General features: G+C 41.2%; 1 protein-coding gene across 1 annotated transcript; it reads right to left on the minus strand.

The window, feature by feature from the left end:
• Positions 1-4662: 4662 nt before the first annotated feature.
• On the minus strand, positions 4663-17040 carry LOC307253035 (Krueppel-like factor 15). Its single transcript, XM_080030870.1, has 3 exons — positions 16927-17040; positions 13149-14689; positions 4663-7392 (listed from the first exon to the last, which is right to left on the minus strand). The coding sequence occupies exons 2-3, from the start codon at positions 14639-14641 to the stop codon at positions 7224-7226; spliced, it is 1662 nt and encodes a 553-aa protein (XP_079886996.1). The 5' UTR covers positions 14642-14689; positions 16927-17040; the 3' UTR covers positions 4663-7223.
• Between the last annotated feature and the right edge of the window lie 878 nt (positions 17041-17918).

Genomic DNA, 17918 nt, shown 5'->3' on the forward strand with positions numbered 1-17918 from the left:
TTATTGAAAATGTAAAATAGCCCACACCTATACTGTATGCAGCGCCACTCTATGCTCTCCTCTCAAATGATTTTACCTGGCGATATACACACACTGGCTCTTAATAAAGCGTTCTATAAAATCACAGGTTGCAACATTATTTCACTGTAGGCTTCTTTCTTTTCATCAGTAGCGATTACAGTTGGGACGTGACAGCTGACAGCTGTCACAGTTCGGACATCGTTGCAGACTCGCAGGTTAAGCTTCTCACAGTAGATTCACATTTGTCCGAAAAATCCAGACTACAGGTTTTTTAATGTAGGCCTATTGGTATTTGTAAGATTCAAATAAAAGGCTAATAGTCTAAATCAAAATTGTATTCATTATGATGTGGCCCAAAACTAAATGATTTTCCATAGGCTATTCATTTGGGGACAGTGTCAGACTTAAATTACATTCTTAAGTGTGGGACTATAGGCGTAGTGCTATAAATATAGCAAAGTAGCCTATATATATATTAGGCTAAATGCAGTGGTGTAGTGGGGGGTATACGCAGGTATACGGCGTATACCCACTTATTTTTCAGGCGACATTGCGTATACCCACTTCTAACGGCCGCGACTGCGGGACTTGTTGCCACCCGTCCCGTTTTCCCCGAAATTGTTCTCTTTTTTTCACCAGCTGTCCCGGGAAAAGAAAAATCTCTCCCGGGACACAATTTGTCCCGTTTTTTGGGGAAAATGCCAGAACCTCATTTGATTTCCTTCGTTCAGCAGTTCAGGCCGTTTCACACGGGCCGAGGCGTTTGTTTCGCCCACTAATGCATTCTCAATAGAGAGGCGAGCGGGCAGAGAGAAGGCGGCAAGCGTGCAGGGGCGGTCTTAACGATCTCGGGGCCCGTTTCAAGACCCTGTGGGGGGCCCCCACATTTTTTTTTCTATGAATAATGCTTGTGCATGCTCCCCGCAAAAATAAAAAAGATTGTGGAAACCAGTTGGTTCATAGACGGATTATGAGATTTAAAGTAAAATGCATCAATCTGATGCACTTTCAGAGGAAAATTTAGATTTAAATCAAATCTTGAGCTGCAGAAGGAATATTATTTTTCTTAAACAGGCAGCACTCTTTACTCTGCAACTGTAAAAACATTTCAGTAGATTGGTCTGCAGATCCATGTTATATGATGGAGGGGCCCATTGCAACAGATACAGGATGGAAAGCTACTTTTTATGAACAGTATAGAATTTACACGTATAAAGCTTATTCCTGTATGTGTGTGGGGGCCTTAGAGGCCCCTTATGAAGCCCATAAGACATAGCTAATAATGCTTTTGTTTTGCACTTGCTTTTCTATTTTTCACCTGCTAGGGCCCATGATGATTTATTTCCTATTCCTTTTTGGACCCTAGGCTGTTATTGACATGAGTGACTGAGCTCTTTGACAATGCGACATGTAAAGTTACTATCAGTATCTCTGGCTTAGGGCCCCCCTGAGCCCTTGGGCCCCTGGGCCTGGTTGCATGCAGTTTTCTTCTCAAAGTGCACCAGATTGATGAATTTTACTTTAAAAGGTTGCATTTTTTTCTTCCGGGGGAGCATTCCCCCGGACCCCCCTAGAAGGTCCAGGGTCCCCACCTCAGTCTCCCTATTTAGCCTACTGTGCAAACAGTGATGGTCCGGCAGACCGTAGCGGCAGTCAGCTGTCAGGACAGTGAACTCCCCCCCCCCCCCCCCACTCGCACTAATGGCTGTAAATGGAGCGGACACGGAGGCTAAACATATAGCCGTTCTGCCAGCTACGCTCTCTATATCTTATAGGCTATTCATGCATTAGGCCTGTGTTGGACCACTACTCGTGAGTGGCTGTGTGAGGCAGCGCAATTATGGGAAATATAGGACCGGCAAAAGCGGATGCGCGCGCAGTACAACTTAGAGTATACCCACTTCTCCAGGCACCACTACACCACTGGCTAAATGGTATAGTGTTTAAATCCGAGTTCAACGTTTCATTGTTTTATAATGTCACGTTACGCACTGCGAGAACGATCGGCAAGATAAATAAATAATTTCAATGCTGGCAGCATTCCACTCTCCTTAGCCTATTTGCAGTAAGAGTTTTTTTCGGCTCTCTGTTTTCTGCTGTAATAATTCAGACTGACAAACTCTTCCTCTTGAATGAAGTTGGCGACACACTTTTGTTTTACTCAGCTGCTCACAATCAGTCCGTTTGTGTAAAGTTAGCGGCAAAAGATCAGTCCAGTCTGTGCGGAAGCAGAGTGAAATGACGGTCAAACGCCCCCTCTTATGGGGACGCGCACAGAGCCTGAAGCTGAAACCCTCGTTCAACATAAGAGGTTGATAACTGCCTTCGTGATACCGGTTAGCTCTGAGCGAGGGTATGTGTTATGTTGAACCAGATCAAAAAAAGAGAGCCGGGCTCTGTTGAGTTTGCTTTGTAGTATACCCCTCTGCTGTCACAAGGCGTGCGCACACACACACACACACACACACACACACACACACACCAAGCATGCACACATTCAAGCATGTTGGGAAGAAGAAGCCCGCCGTGGCTAATGTATCTAATTGAGCATTTTCTTGGTTGTTTAGTCCCTTGTTGACTGTGTGTAGTGATGTGTACCTTGTGCAGAATGTCTGCAAGTAATTGGTGATTGGTGAATAATGTAGGCCCTTTGTTGACTGTTGTTTGAATGTCAAGAACTGTGTTATAATTCATTATGTATTGTTTGCCCAGAAACTGAAGTTTCTGTGTTGTCACTGTTGTCCTTAAACACTGCTGTTTAGCACCTGATGATTATGTGTTTTGTGATTGGTTTGTACAATGTGTAGAATGTCTGCCATTATTTGATGAAACCTTTTATTGATTTGTTGCATTGTTGCTGAATGAATCAACTGCTTTTCTAACTAAATGCAGTATTGTAGGCCATGTGTAGGCTATTGTTTGAATGACAAGCTTATGGATAAGAGTATATATGAGTATAATATACTCGGTTGTAAGAACAGATATATATATATATATATATATATATATACCATATACAGGCCCGTGCTCAAATAGGCCTACACAAATCTGAATATGATCACTTTCATAATCCGTTATTCATTATAGTCAGTGTTTTGTATTCAAGAACTCTCTTGTAAGGACCATGTAGGTTTTTAAAATCATCAGAGACTTTGAGGGCATTTTGCAACTACTTGCCTACTACTAGCTCCTAGTCGAACACAGACCTTCTTTCTTCCCGGGAAAAGGGGGCTTTTTCCATTCTGTTCTTTATTCCTTCCACTTTTTCTTATATTATGCCAGCAGCCAACTTGAATAACTGAGTACCATCAGCCATCTTTTTTAAACTTGCGTCGCAGGAGTATCTTAGCAACGCTTGACAACACGTTTCATTGGTCAATGTGAACAGCACTGGGCAACAAAATACCCTTCTCAGTTCAGTAGGGAATGGGTCTTTTAGTTTCCAAATACAGGACAATTCCGTATGTTAAGGGACGGTTGGCAACCCTAACTAGCTTATAGGATAGTGAACACTCAATATTTAGACACATAAAATGCTGGAAGGAAATGTATATATATATATGCCCTTTTTACTAAATAGGGTTGATTTCAGTCAGATGATTATCACCTTATAAAGTTGATACAGCAATGGTCTAACAAACAATTTGTTTCATTAAGAGTCTGTTTCTGGCAACCTGTTGCATTTCCATTAGCCTAAACTTGTCTTTTAGCTCTTGTTTATGGGGAAATATCTGAATATCTAGCTGCACCGTGATGCTCAACGACTAGCCCATGTGATAGCTTGGGTCCTTGTACCAGTAGAACAGTTGTGGACAGTAACACTTTATTTGATTTATTACTGACTGCTGAGTGCTTGATAGGAACATAATGTCACTCTCATGTCTGTGCACCATATATAAAGTTACAGGCAGCTGGTTAGCTATAGCCTAGCTAGCCTGGCTGTTTCAAATCAACCCAACTACACACACCCCTAAAGCTCAGTAACCAACACTTTATACTGTTTGTGTAATCCATGTTCCTTGGATTTTGTCATCACCAGATAGTCAAATTTGTTTGTTATTCGACAGGCATTGTCAAGTCAGATTATTGATGTGTGTATCTTGCTACCTATCCATACTGTGTGCCTTGAAACAAATTGTTTTGCTGGGTGCCCCTTAATGATTGTTAAGGTAAATATTCCAAATATTATATACATTAAAAAGTGATGATTCCTTACTTATGGTATTGTTTTGAATTTACCATGTTCCCACAAATGAATTGTGGAAGGGTATTCAACTTAAATTATCGTTCTAACATTTATTTTTGTGGTCTGGGGTTGTGGTTTGTTGTGAAAGGTATTAGCAGGTTTCTATGCCACCACCCGGCCTTCATCCAAGCAAGTTAGAATATCCATATTCTAGCAAAGTAAAAGAAAAATCAGGATGCCAATGTGAAGAGAGGAAATATGGAGGCTTGAGTGATGAAAGTTTAAAAATGATTTGGGCTTTTAAGTATCAGAAAAAAAAGAAAGAAAACACATCTTTTGTTTTGGTATTTTTTTTTTATTGTAAATGGGTTTTACGTAAGAAGGAAAGCAAATATAGAACATTTCAAGCAACTTTCATTGTAACATGTTTACACAGCACAAAATACAGACTCGTAATGTGTTATGCAACTTCCAATGAGCCTTTTTTAAGAATGTGTCGCGTAAAAACCTGACAAAAAAAAAAGTGAGTTACCACATTTTTCACAAAAAGCATTTGAATTATCATTGTATGTACATTTTCTTTACACATTTGTTAAACACTATTTCACAATCAAAATAAATCACCGGGAGAATATTTCAGTTCTCCTTTCATATGCATGTACAGTATTTACATACATTCATGGGCTCACATATGACACCCGTTTCAGAAAAGGGTTTCTTCTGATTGTACGGAAGGAATGCCTGACATAGATAACACACTTTCTCCATATGCAGCATGTCATTCCTGCGCTGTGTGTGTGTGTGTGTCCTCATTCTAAGGGTCGGTACATATTTGTTTTACATTCATTCCTTCAAATAATTTCAATACCGAATGTTGTCAACTGATCCGCAACCATATAGCACAGAAAACCATCTTTGGACTCAGCATTTTGTATCATAAGACAAAAAACTAAAGCAATCTAAAAACAGGTAAAATGTAAAGTGAACAAAAAAAAAGACAGTCACTGTTCCCTTTTACAGTACAAGACAAAGGCAATGAGATGTGATGTTCAAGACCAGGGTCAGATAACTGTGCTTTTAATACGCTCTTTGATTTATATTCACCTTTGACAAATAATCTGTAACATTAAAAGGGGTAAACCAAAGTAAATGAAAGAAATTCACAAATATTCCGTATGAATTTGTTAATTGATGTTGTAAAGGCACATGATTCCAGTCTCAACTAATGCTTACCAAGTACAATAAATTCCAGTTGGTTTGATATTCAAATCATTTCCTTCCATGAATTGAATTTGTGGAAGGAAGAGGACAACAAGAAGAGGCTTCAATGGGAGCTAACGGAGAGCCATGTTTTACTTGAAGCCTTTATAAGAAATGTACAAAAATATGACAGCGAGTATGTAACTTTTGAAAGAAGACATAGCACATGTATTTAAATTTATAGGCAATATAGGTTCAATCAATACACACAGGTGCTTGGCTGCTATAGTTTGACTTGGTCTGGTAGAAACAGCAGCATATGGTGGCTAATGTTAGCTAACTTTTTTTTACTAAGATTTGAAGAATTTGTCTCTTCTCTACATGTGCTACTGTTATGCTACGTTTAAACATTCAATACTATCCTGTTATTTATTGCCATATGTCACAAAAGACAACACTCTTCAGCAAAAGTTCCATAGTCTTGCTTAGATACATTTATTATTATTGTGGTCTGGGGTGAACGTTGTATTTGATTATATTATGGTTTATCATTTCAAATAGACAAGTACAACTATAATCCATCTCATTTTGATATGTTAATCTTTTTCATTTCATCTGATATGTAAAAATGAGAAGAAACCTGATTTGGCAAGAGTATGATATGTTCAGTGTGAATCAATAGTTTAGACTGATTCACAATAAAGTAGATAAAGTGACATAAAGTAATAAATGACATGGTGTCAAATAGCATCAACAAACCACAGACAACAGACCATGTTTCTGTAAATACTTTTGTTGTTTTTAACCTTGGTTTTAAAATGTTTATGTGGGTAATATTTGGACAATGACAAATGTTGTATTAAAACAGTATATTAACCAGATGAAACAAAAAAGGTGGTGCCGAACATTGTGTAAAGTCAGAACACAATTACAGCAACAACACAAGATACTCTCAAATGCTTGGTGTGGGCATACAACCAGAAATATTTTTTTCTTTGTCCAGTACGAATTTAACAGTGACATGATCATCTTTTGTTGGTGAGGCAGTAATTCAACATGAACTTAAGCTTTGTTATTGTGCTTGAGGTTCCTACAGCGTTTCTTGCCTGTAATGAGACCCAAAGGCAACACAGACACTTACTCAAAGCAAAAGGAATGTTGAAGCAAAATTTAAAGAATTAAACCAAGGCCCCAATAGTTCCCAATGTCCAGTAAGGTCTTGTTGGTAAATAATTCAAATCCCCTCCCACCCCCCATTATACGGTTGATTTTTGGCAAACTTCTTGACAAACAATTGGCTCCAGTAAAGTTAAAAACTGGGGGGGTTTAGAATAGTAGCAAGACCCCTTAGTGTTGCACCTTTTTATTGATAAGGCTTTTGACTCCAACAAATAGCAAGAAAAACACATCTTGAAAGTGTAAAAATACTATATAAGAATAGCAAATATTTCTTCCAATTACAGTATAGATCAAATTTGAGTGAGACAAAAAAAAAGTCGGAAGATTCAAGAAAAGCTTATTCCACCGGTGAAGGTGTGTCGAGTCAAGTAACAGTTGTCTGCTTTTAGTTCAGTTTTTTTTTCCTCTTTTTTTTTACAGTCTTTTCCTCTCGCCACCCAATAAATTATCACAGTACCATGAATGTACGTCACTTGTACATATTCGAACATGAGCACACACACAAACTAAACAGTCCTGCCAAGGACTTCCTTTATAAGGTGTTTGGACTTCCAGCTCTTCTGTCCTCCGTCATACACACACACCCCTCCCCCCCTGGCCTAGCGTCAGTCCGTCAGAGAGCGGGGGGTCAGAGGAGTCAGTTTGCAGAGCGTCCTGTCCTGCTGCTTCGTGGAAAGCGATGGACTTTGAGGTGTTTGGACAGGTGATCGCTGCGGGCAAACTTCTTCTCACACACGATGCACTGGTACGGCTTTACTCCCGAGTGGGAGCGCCGGTGTCGCGACAGCTCGTCGGACCGCGAGAACCTGCACAGGAGGCAAACAAAAAAGAAAGAGGACAGGATTTAGCAAATTCTTCTGATCGTTAAAACCTATTTTTTGCAGGATATGTCACCCAGTCATTACTCATTGATCTTGTCAGTTATCAGCCAACAGTCAGTTCACAAATGTAATTTGATAGTAGATTTTGTGTACATGTAAAAGTGTATTGACAACATAATTAAAACATTGTTTGTTCCCCAGTTTGAAAGGATGCTATTTAGGCTTATAGCTAGTGGTCACCATACACTTATCATTGCTTCTATCAATCTCCTTATTGCATAGTATACTCTCACTGTTGTGAAAAATTGACATCTTATTGGTGGAGTCAAAATCACCTTTCAAAATCACTTTGTTAACATCAGTGAATATCTCCTCACGATCTGCTACCTGTCCACACTGTGTTTGCCCTCTTCCACTTCTGTGCATGAACTAACTCAATCTGCTTGTAACACAACACTATACAATAATGGCTTGGGTCATGCTTCAGTCGGCGGTATAACGTTAAAGCCATGTCAAGCTAACCCTTACACGAGTGGTAATCTGAGAAATGTGACGCTAGACATGTGTACAACCCTGCGTCTTCTCTGTCAAAGTCAAAAGTCATCCCATATTTAGCTCAACACTGCAAATCCAAGCTTGGTCTATTCCTGGCCTGCTCTGCTCCGGTCTCTATGGGGCTCTGGGCAGTTAGAATATTGTGAAAGTGAAGGGGTTAAGAGTATGATAGAGCTGTGACTGTATTATGTGTGTGTGTGTGTGTGTGTGTGTGTGTGTGTGTGTGTGTGTGTGTGTGTGTGTGTGTGTGTGTGTGTGTGTGTGTGTGTGTGTGTGTGTGTGTGTGTGTGTGTGTGTGTATTAGTGAATCTTTGCAGATCAGATTAATCTGGAACACAATTGATTTCTGGCAGCAGGCATTAGAGGCGATGTAAAAATGTCACTCGGTTATTACTAAACCATTTCTACTCTAGTCGTGGATTACACAACCAGAACTATTCATCATTTTAATGGTGCAGCATTAACAATACTTATGAAGCATGCTGTGAATCCTGAAAAGCTAAGTTTCAATTAGGTTGTTTTTGTTGGTGTTAGAAGACACATATATGAGTTATATACTAACTAGATCTATAACACAGGCAGTGTGTTAACCATATAGGACAACTATAGGGATAACTTGCTATTTCTAATCTATTTGTAGCTGATCTATGTGCAAATCAGCAGTGCACACAGCTGAGCACATGCACAGAAAAAGACGTGCCCTCTTACGGGCAGGGCAATAAGCTGAGAACATTTGACATATTATCACTTTTAAAGTGGAAAGGGTAAATGTTACCTGTTATACATTTAGCCCACACAGAGAAACATTGGCTTTTTTAAATTAAGACGGATGATAGCTGTGATCTTCACTCTCCTTTCGGTCTTCAACAACTTATGAAAGACCACATATCTGACTATTTAGTTGCTAAAAGCTCCAGTTTGTTCACTAGCTAGCTGCTAACTGTGTCTATTTGATGCTGGGTAGGTAGTGTAGAGTGTGTTTATCAGAGTACAAACAGCTGCTGGAAACAAGGGTGATGAGAGCCGTGGGACTCAACATACACAATGATGTTGAAGTCCACTAAATAAAAAACAATAGGCTTAAAGCTTTAACATTCCGTAAAGCTAAATAAATATTCTTTATCTCGTTCTGTGACCAGTTCTACACTAGAGAGTCAGCTGATTCATTATTAACAAAAAATATTGAATAGTGCAGGTAACATTCGAATGCTCTCTTTAACAGGCGACAAAAGCAACTATTTCTGGTCTTGAGTATATTTTCCGTGTTTTACAAATGTTTGAGATAAGCAGGTCTTTTAATCTACAACACCAAGAGACAAGTCAATATTAAGATAAAGACCATACATCTCATACGTCTCTCATGCAGTGGACTTTATTTAACTGTGCATGTGTTCCTTATGGTAATCTGTGTGTGATTCACATAGACATATACACCCAAACGCTGTACTACATCAGCCTCAAGCTATAGGGCTTGAAAAATACCATGTACAACTTATTCAACTGACTCAAACTGGGCCTGAGCCCAAATATAATATACTGCACTGCACCGGGGGAGGATCTGCCAACAGAACATGCATAGAGTCCAAATTTGACGGCCTGGTTGTTCTTTAAGTGCACTTTTTTTCATCAGTTCTCTCTCCCCATCTGTCTTTCTTACTCATGTGCCGTAGTGCTATAGTTCTTCCTAAATTTCTTTCCCCTTCACTAAGCTAATTGCGTATGGTTTCTCAGCTGTGTGTGTTCTCGAGATGGTTGGCAAGGTCACTGAGTTCATAGCTCCAAAGGGTGAGGTGTTAGTCGACTCTCTAGATCAATTGAGTGTGTTTTTTAACTTGAGGTTTTTAAATGCACCTTTAGTCCCCGGGGCTGCTTGGCACATATGCAGGCTTTGTCCTAGCTTGTCCCTAAACTCTGCTCCGCAAACCAACAGAGCATAGAGAAAAAAACTGCTGAGAAAAGGTGGGGCAATGAGGCTAGTGGTTACACACCTGGAGGCGTATACATTGGGAAGCACGTGCTCAGTACTGTGCTAGAGTTTTATCTGTCATCTTTATTTTTTGTTCCTGGCTAAAATCCCTGTGTGTGCCTCCCAGCCGCTGAGTTTATGAGTGGGACACAACTTCAACAATGTGTAAGTTGAAAGGGAGATCACATTAATGCATGACAGCACTAATCAGTGGCAGGAGTTTGCCTCCTGCATGCTAAGCAACCATAAAACCTCTTTTTTACTGGAAAGAGATTGTTTTTAAACCAGAGGGGGCTGGATTCAATTTACCAATATGTTCCATAGAAGGAAACTAAAGGCCTTCTATAGCTCAACAGAAGCTCTCTGGTAGATGACCCCCAAAATTGGTCAGTTTTGTACAAGGTTCAATAGCGCATAATAGCTGGACGTATGGTGAGGTAAAAGTATTCTGTCCATTGCTAAATTAAACCGTGCTAGCCCCCTGTCACCACCCAACAACAACATTGCTTTGTTGTGACGATGAATGCATCAGCTGACAAGGACAACAATCCACTGCCCCCGATGACAGGTGTCAAGTGCACACACACACACACACACATGCGCGCGCGTCACAGTGTTATTACAGCAAACTGTTAAGGTTTGAGCCTAGCCCTTCAACACTGTGAGTCTCCGTAGGCCTGAGCTGAAAATACTGCGCCTCGCGTGTGTGTGTGTTGCCTGCATCGGTGCCTTTAAAGTGTTAACATGTAACTGTCTGTACATATAGACCTGTGCATGAGCAATAACAACAAAGTAGAGAATGGAGAGAAAGAGAGTGATGAAAGTCCAGGAGAAACCATTAAAAAAGAGAAATGTTTGGCAAAGGAAGGAATGTAACTTTCACTGAGTTATATGTAGGAGTCCGGGCCAATGAAATAGCACTCCTCTCTACTTCAAAAGGAGCCAACACATGGATGTATTCTCAGGTTACAGAGGGTATAACGTGCCTGACTTACCAAGCTCACCTCACCATTTCCTGGCCCAGAGGCAGAGTACATTGCTGCCTGTCATGTATAGACTGCAGAGGTCTAGTTTACGGAGGTACTGGGGGTGTTGTGTTCTAAAGTCCAATTCAACAAAATGCATGGTCCCCGATGACTTCATCACATGGCAACATATTAGATGCGTCACCCAAACTAAGTCATATTGCTTAAAAAAATGATTCTCACTCTTGGTTGAAATAAGAGATTCAGCAAGTTTGACAAATGCTGCTCTGTGTGGATGTTGTTGTTACTTCTGACTTTTACTGTTGTCATGTTGCACAATTTGTGCATGAAAGTATATTTTAGCAATTTTGAATGAAAATGTTTTCATACCGTCTCCCTTTCTGCAACAAGGAACTGCAAATTTTTTAAGATTCCTAGTTAAGTTGACACTCGAGATGCAAAAAGCCAAATATAAAGGCATAGTTCTACTTTTGTTTGCGCTTTCTAGCCAAGAGTTGGATAAAAATATTGTTACTAATCTCATATCTGTTGATTCATTTTGGAACATGAGCCAGGATTCAATTATTTTTTCATTTTGCATAAAGACTGTTAACAGAGAGAAACAGCCTGGCTCTGTGTCCACCCAACAGGACTTCTAAATTTGACTAATTGACCTTGTCATATCGTGTTTGCTTAATCGATAAACAAGCAAAACTATAACCATCATATTGGTCACGTCATTGTGCAGGCTTCTACAAAAAAAAGTGTATGCTACAAATGGATTCAGCAACTTATCTTACTTGTGAAAGAAAACATGTGTTTGCTATAGCCATCTTTTCTTTAAAAGTCTAAGGGTAAAATTATTATTTATTTTTTGGTCCAGAATAACTTGATTTTCATTGTATACCTATATACAGTATGCTTAGATGTATGCCCAGACATGACACATATTGGTCAAATGATTGGTGTCTGTAATCAGGGGGATTTTAAATGGTTGATGCAGTAAAGCCTCGTCACACAGTGGGGCTGTTGAACGGAAACTGATAAAGCGTGGGCCAGCACTGTTTGCTGAGCACAGCCAAGGGCATTAATTTCCTCTCCTAAACCCAGTACAAATTCTGACCTCCCCCCTTAAACTCAAATCCTTGTCATATTTTAACTTCAATCATAATGCAACTTAACCCCCGTTTACACAAACACTTTATAAACACCCTTGGGCAATGACTATGTGTAAAACCATTGATCTCCAGGTCAAAAGTTAGCATTTGTACTTTTTCATTGAATTGTTGAAGGACAGAAAATGTACTACCAGGGAATATTAAAAGATGTGTCACAGATAGGAAATGTACAATGGGTTACCTGAGTGCTTGTCTGTAGTATACACTTTGAACTTGATTCTGCAATAATCCAGTGTATCTCTACTGCATTCATGGTTGCAGACGGTGAGCAAACAAGTGGAATAACTAGCAGGGTGCAAAGTCTTCATGCAGCCAACTTCAAAAGGCACTCTATCTAATCTACAACTTTACCATGGTACAAAAACATACAGATAGTGGGGTCAAAAAATTAAAACCTTCGTAAAAAGGTTTAGTAGTTTCCCTGGAAATTAGCCCATTTCCCTTCCCCTCATATCCATAACTAATGTAAACTGAGTTATGCAAAGTGTTTCCGTATAAAACCTTTTGTATTTTATGTTTTACTTATATTTGCAAGTGTTGACATCAAAGAGACCCTGTGGAATAACTTAAAACACCAAATATGTTTCTGTTACAATGATGAAAGCCTGAAACAACAACGTTTTAATAGTTCCATCTTATTGCACTTGATCCATTCTGTACTCTTCTAAAGAATTTGCTTACAATCCCACAGTAAAGAGCACCTTCATCACTGTTCTTTGCATGACAAACTAGTACGAATCAGTCTTTGTATCTCATTGAAGACTACACACATTGGGAAAGGAAATCATATCCAAGTTTAAGACCACAACAGAAGTTGATAACCCTGGTGACTGTAATCTCTACAGCGTAGATTCACATGTTTAACACTTCACATTGCAAGTGCATTAGGTACACAGTTGGATGCAATATCAAACTGTTCATTCATCTCAATTTACTCATCCAACTTTTGATAGGTTCTTGATTGCAGTGTTCAAATGTACTGTATCTCTAATACATCTTCATCTCTCTGCTCAATGACTGCTCTTCTTCAGTCTTGATCATTATTTCAATCATTTGATCTTAAATAAAAACACTCACCTCCATCCACAGCCGGGCCATGTGCAGGCGAAGGGCTTCTCCCCAGTGTGCCTCCTCAGATGGGCTTTAAGGTGGCTGCTCTTGGTGTACATCTTATTACAGCCGGGAAAAGAGCACTTGTGCATTTTAATAAGGTCTGCTACTGCACTTTTCTGGTACCTCTGACCTCCAGAGAGGACCCCTGCAGTTGAACCGCCACCTAACCCTCCTTCCCCAATCCCGATTGGTTTTGCAGCAATCGGAACTGGTGCAATCCGGACAAACTTGTTCGAAGCCACGCTTCCGGTTTTGCTTGCGCTAGCAATGCTTGCTGGGGAAAGCAGCTGAGGCACCAAGGCAAAGGTCTGCCCCTGGATGTTGACCAAAAGTTGGGTTATTTTGATGTCCGACTGGGCCTGGGTTTCAGTTTGCTGGGGTTGGGTTTGCTGGGTTACAGGCTCTGATATGGCACAAGTGTTGGGTTCTTGTTTTATCTGTATGGGCTGGATTTGTAGGATGACAGGCACAGTGGAGGCAGCACCATTACCTTCTGATGAGGCTTGTGGTGAACCACAGTCCTCCTGTTTGATTCCATCAGCTCCACTGCTAGAACTAGATCTCGTTATGCAGTTAAGTTCCACTGCTGATAGCAAGCTGTCCACACATGGCGTATGTTTGGTCTCTGTATAGGAGGAGAGTGGAGAATGAGCGACGGGCACAGTCTGATCTAAGTTCTGTGACATTGAAATTAATTCTCCTGCCAATGTCCGTAAACCTTCCCCCTCAGCATCCTCTGACGCTGGGGACATGGCCTCGTCGCTCCCCTCCTCTCCTTTCTCCATGGCCACCACCATGTTCTCCTCCAGGAACTCCTCGATCTCCTCCAGCGTGGGCTGGAAGAGGAGCGCTGCAGGGTCCTGCAGCTCGTCCATGAACACAGGGAACTCGTAGCAGTCCTCTTTGGTCTGCTGCTGGAGAAGACTCAGACGCTGCTCCCTCTTTGACTCCCAGGCCAGGCCCATGGGTAAAAGAGGAGCTGACGAGGAGCAAGAAGAAGGTAGGCAGGATGGGGAAGTCACAGGTGAAGCATGCGAGTTGCTGTTGGTGTTGGAGCTGAACGAGGTGGTGAGGGAAGCCTGGGAGAGGAGCAGGTCCAGCAGGCTGTCTTGACTCTCTCCCCCCGAGGAGCTAGAGCTCCCACTGCTTCGGCTACTCTTGCTTTCGTAGGTGGTACCGACAACGTGCCGAAACGTCAGTGAGGAGGCCTCCGGGCTGGAGCACAGGGAGGAACAAGGGCTGGATGAGTCACTGAGGTCGTCCTCAGAAAGGCCAGGGGAGGAGGACAGCGTCGCCCCATCGTACGGGTGGTGGTGGTTGTAGATGCAAGCATCGGTTACCATGGCGCCCGGCGACACGCCACCATTGGCGTGGCGACGAAGGCAGTTGTAGTCAGACCCCGGGGAGCCGATGTAATACAGGAAGGTCTCCTCACCAAGCGGCAAGTGATCCACCATTCCTGGGCGGATGGATGGCAGCCGGACTCTGAAGATCAAGCTGTTCTGCTGGAGATTGACCAAATGTTAATAAAGAGAGTCTTCCTGCTAAAGACAAACAAGTGCTTTCATCAGTTATGAAAATGAAACACAGTTGTCTCTACTTGCCAGCTACACCTACACTGTCTTTTTAGAAATATTGACCATCAAGTAACTCCTACTCTGGCAATGCCTGAATTCAATTCTAATTAAAGGTGGAGTCACTGATCCTGGAGAACGCTTGTTGTCATAATTGTCAAAATCAGTGAATATCTCCTAATGATCTGCTACCTGTACGTACTGTGTGCGTAAGCATCTGTAAACTGGTGTCTTTCTAGCTAAGATGGACTCCTTAGTTTAGACACACTTTCATACCAGTTTACAGAGCATATGCTGTGTATTACCACTGGACACTTGGTACACATAGTGTGTACGGGTAGAGTATCGATAGGAGATATTCACTGATTTAGAAAAAAAGTCATTTTGACAAACGTTCTCCAGAACTGACTCCACCTTTTAAATCTAACTGTATAAATAAATTCCTGCACTTGGGTGATCATTGTTTAAAGGGGGAAAACAACTGAATGGCAACACAGTAACAGTGTGGTCAGTCTCATTGTGGGTTAATGCTTTACAAGACAACACCTAAAGTTTATACTGTATACAAATAAGTTAACCAGCATGGCTAAAACAGTACTCTCATGATTTGGTCTTCATACACTAAATGCTGCTTGTTTAAGAGGTGTGCAGCTGATGGCTGTTCAAATGGAAAGATTCACATGTGAGGGAAGTGGAATACAAATGTGTGTGTGTGTGTGTGTGTGTGTGTGTGTGTGTGTGTGTGTGTGTGTGTGTGTGTGTGTGTGTGTGTGTGTGTGTGTGTGTGTGTGTGTGTGTGTGTGTGTGTGTGTGTGTGTGTGTGTGTGTGTGTGTGTGTGTGTGTGTGTGTGTGTGTGTGTGTGTGTGTGTGTGTGTGTGTGTGTGTGTGTGTGTGTGTGCGTGCATTCAGACTGCAGCTGCTGCTTCAGACAAGCTGACCATGTGGAAACAGGGGTTCCCATTTCTCACCACGTCGAACATTAAAGCCACATGGTTCTGCTGTCATTTAATGATGTGTTTCTATTTATTTCCCTCTAGTGGTCCTTTTTACAGTTAAAAAAAAAACCCAAAAAACAATTGCAATGCCTCAGAACGTTCCGAGACACGCATTTGATATACTCTCAGGTATTAAAATAAAATTCACTAAAAAAGTTCCCCCTATGCGAAGAGGTAATAACAGCAGTTTAAAGGGTGTTTTTTTCTTCAGCAGATTTATATGGGATGATGATTGGGGGATTTAGTGTCTATTTTGATCCACCAACAGCCCACAACCAATGTACTGTGTCGGCATTTACATGGATTAAAAATGTTACACACTATCAAATGGCCATTGCAATCAGTCTCTAAAGGCTTAATGTGAGCTGGATGAAAAAACAATAGCAACACAATTGGACTGAATTGACAAAACGATTGTGCGCCCTCTTCTGTAAAGTTAAAAAGAAATGGTGTCCATAATAAGGTCCAGGGACCTCCAGGGGTCCTTAACAGAGATTTCCGAGCAAAAAGACTTTTAGATTATTACTTCATTGACTTTGAGTTGTGGCAATCACAATCATAGGATGGTTCAAAAAACATTGTTATTATTGTGTACGGTTGTTACCGTCTTTCAGTTAGTTATGTAATGACTGATCAAACGATCTTGCTGTTTATGTGATACCATCAGATGACATCAATGAGCCCGAGTCTCCCGCTGCTGTGTCTAAACGATACCTCATGGAAAAAAGTTATGGAGGAGAGTTTGGAAACACCTTGGCCTGCCCAAAATCGTAAGTAATTTGCCAGTCGGCAACCCATGCCGTCGTCAAACATCAAATAAAGCTTTGACAGCATGCGTTCGCTCCTGGTCTTCCTCTCACTGCAGGAATAATCACTTATGAACGTAAACCCTGGATTCATGGCAGGTTTCAACACTGCGGGCTGTGACAGCTGGTCAGATCACAGACAAACAAATAGTCCCAACATTTGTTTTACGCGATAAAGCTATTAACGCAGCAATGCCGTAAACGTGAACTATAAATTCCAAATTCCTCTCCATTCACTCAGCGGAGCCATGCTTCTAGCAGCACTCCGCATTGACAGACAGAAGACACATATCCGCACACAAATAAACGAACACTGTTTTACCTACTATTAAATCCCACCAGCGTCCCTATTTCTCATGCACTCACCTGTGTCTGTGGATAATCCTAATTTGCGCTCGATTGCGCTAAACGCTCTTTTTAATAAAAGTAGCTGTCAGTGCGTAATGGCAACGCAACTCCACGACACGGTCTTTGCACAGCTGTACTCCTCCTCCTCTCTCTCTCTCTCTCTCTCGCTCTCTCTCTCGCGCTCTCTCTCTCTCTCCCTCTCTGGTAGTTCGCTTAACCGTCACATGATCAGAACTGTGTGTGTTGGGTATACCAGTCAAATGAGAGGGTCGGCTCATGAAGGCTCGCCTGCTCGGCGCACCGCAATTGGCTCTCGGTAGAGGGAGGCCGGCCTCAGCGGAGAGATATGTGTGAGTGAGACCAGATCATACAATCACTTTCATAATAACCACAGGGAAGTTTTATAGGCCATGCATTTTATTTAAAATGTTTTTAACATCTGTTCATTATGTATTTACATGTTGCTGTTTGTATCATATTCCCATTAGGACTTTCAGTGAGTGTGTTATCTTGCAGGTTTTGTGTGGCTCATTTAATGTAATTTGGTATTTTTTTCTTTCTAATGCAGTATCATTCTGTATGCAAATTAAGTTACTTTATCAACTCAACTTTGAGATTTATTTATTAAACAAAAGGAGTACAATGATCCTGAGGTAACACGTAACAGTCTATAGCTTACCTTCAAATTGAAGGGGGGAGGGGGGCGGGGTGTTAATAATAACACACACACCTGCTGTATTTGAGAGGTGTATGTATGTTCCTTTACATGGATTCATACTAGGGTACTTTAGCTGCTAAGGTACACACACCTAGATCATATCCCTGCACAGCAAACAGCTGGCAGGCCAAATATCAGCCTTTTGGTTCATAAGAGTCCTCTATGATGCCTAGGGTGGACTGAGCATTTTGCCTGTTGCAGACGACCATGGCTGAATAGGCGGCTGGGTGAATGAGAGTAGCCATTGAGAGGCTATGTGAGTGTGTTTACATGTTCCTAATAACATCAGTAA

The sequence above is a fragment of the Ammodytes marinus genome, assembly GCF_949987685.1.
Source record: "Ammodytes marinus genome assembly, chromosome: 7".
Lineage (NCBI taxonomy): Eukaryota > Metazoa > Chordata > Actinopteri > Uranoscopiformes > Ammodytidae > Ammodytes > Ammodytes marinus.

What these genes read in the sequence shown, in the direction of transcription:
- LOC307253035 (XM_080030870.1), bottom strand. Translation starts at nt 14,641, where the DNA reads ATGGTGGATCACTTGCCGCTTGGTGAGGAGACCTTCCTGTATTACATC. An exon ending in TGGCCCGGCTGTGGATGGAG is followed by an intron (nt 7,393 to 13,148) that starts GTGAGTGTTTTT and finishes CCTCCTGTGCAG; the next exon opens with GTTCTCGCGGTCCGACGAGC.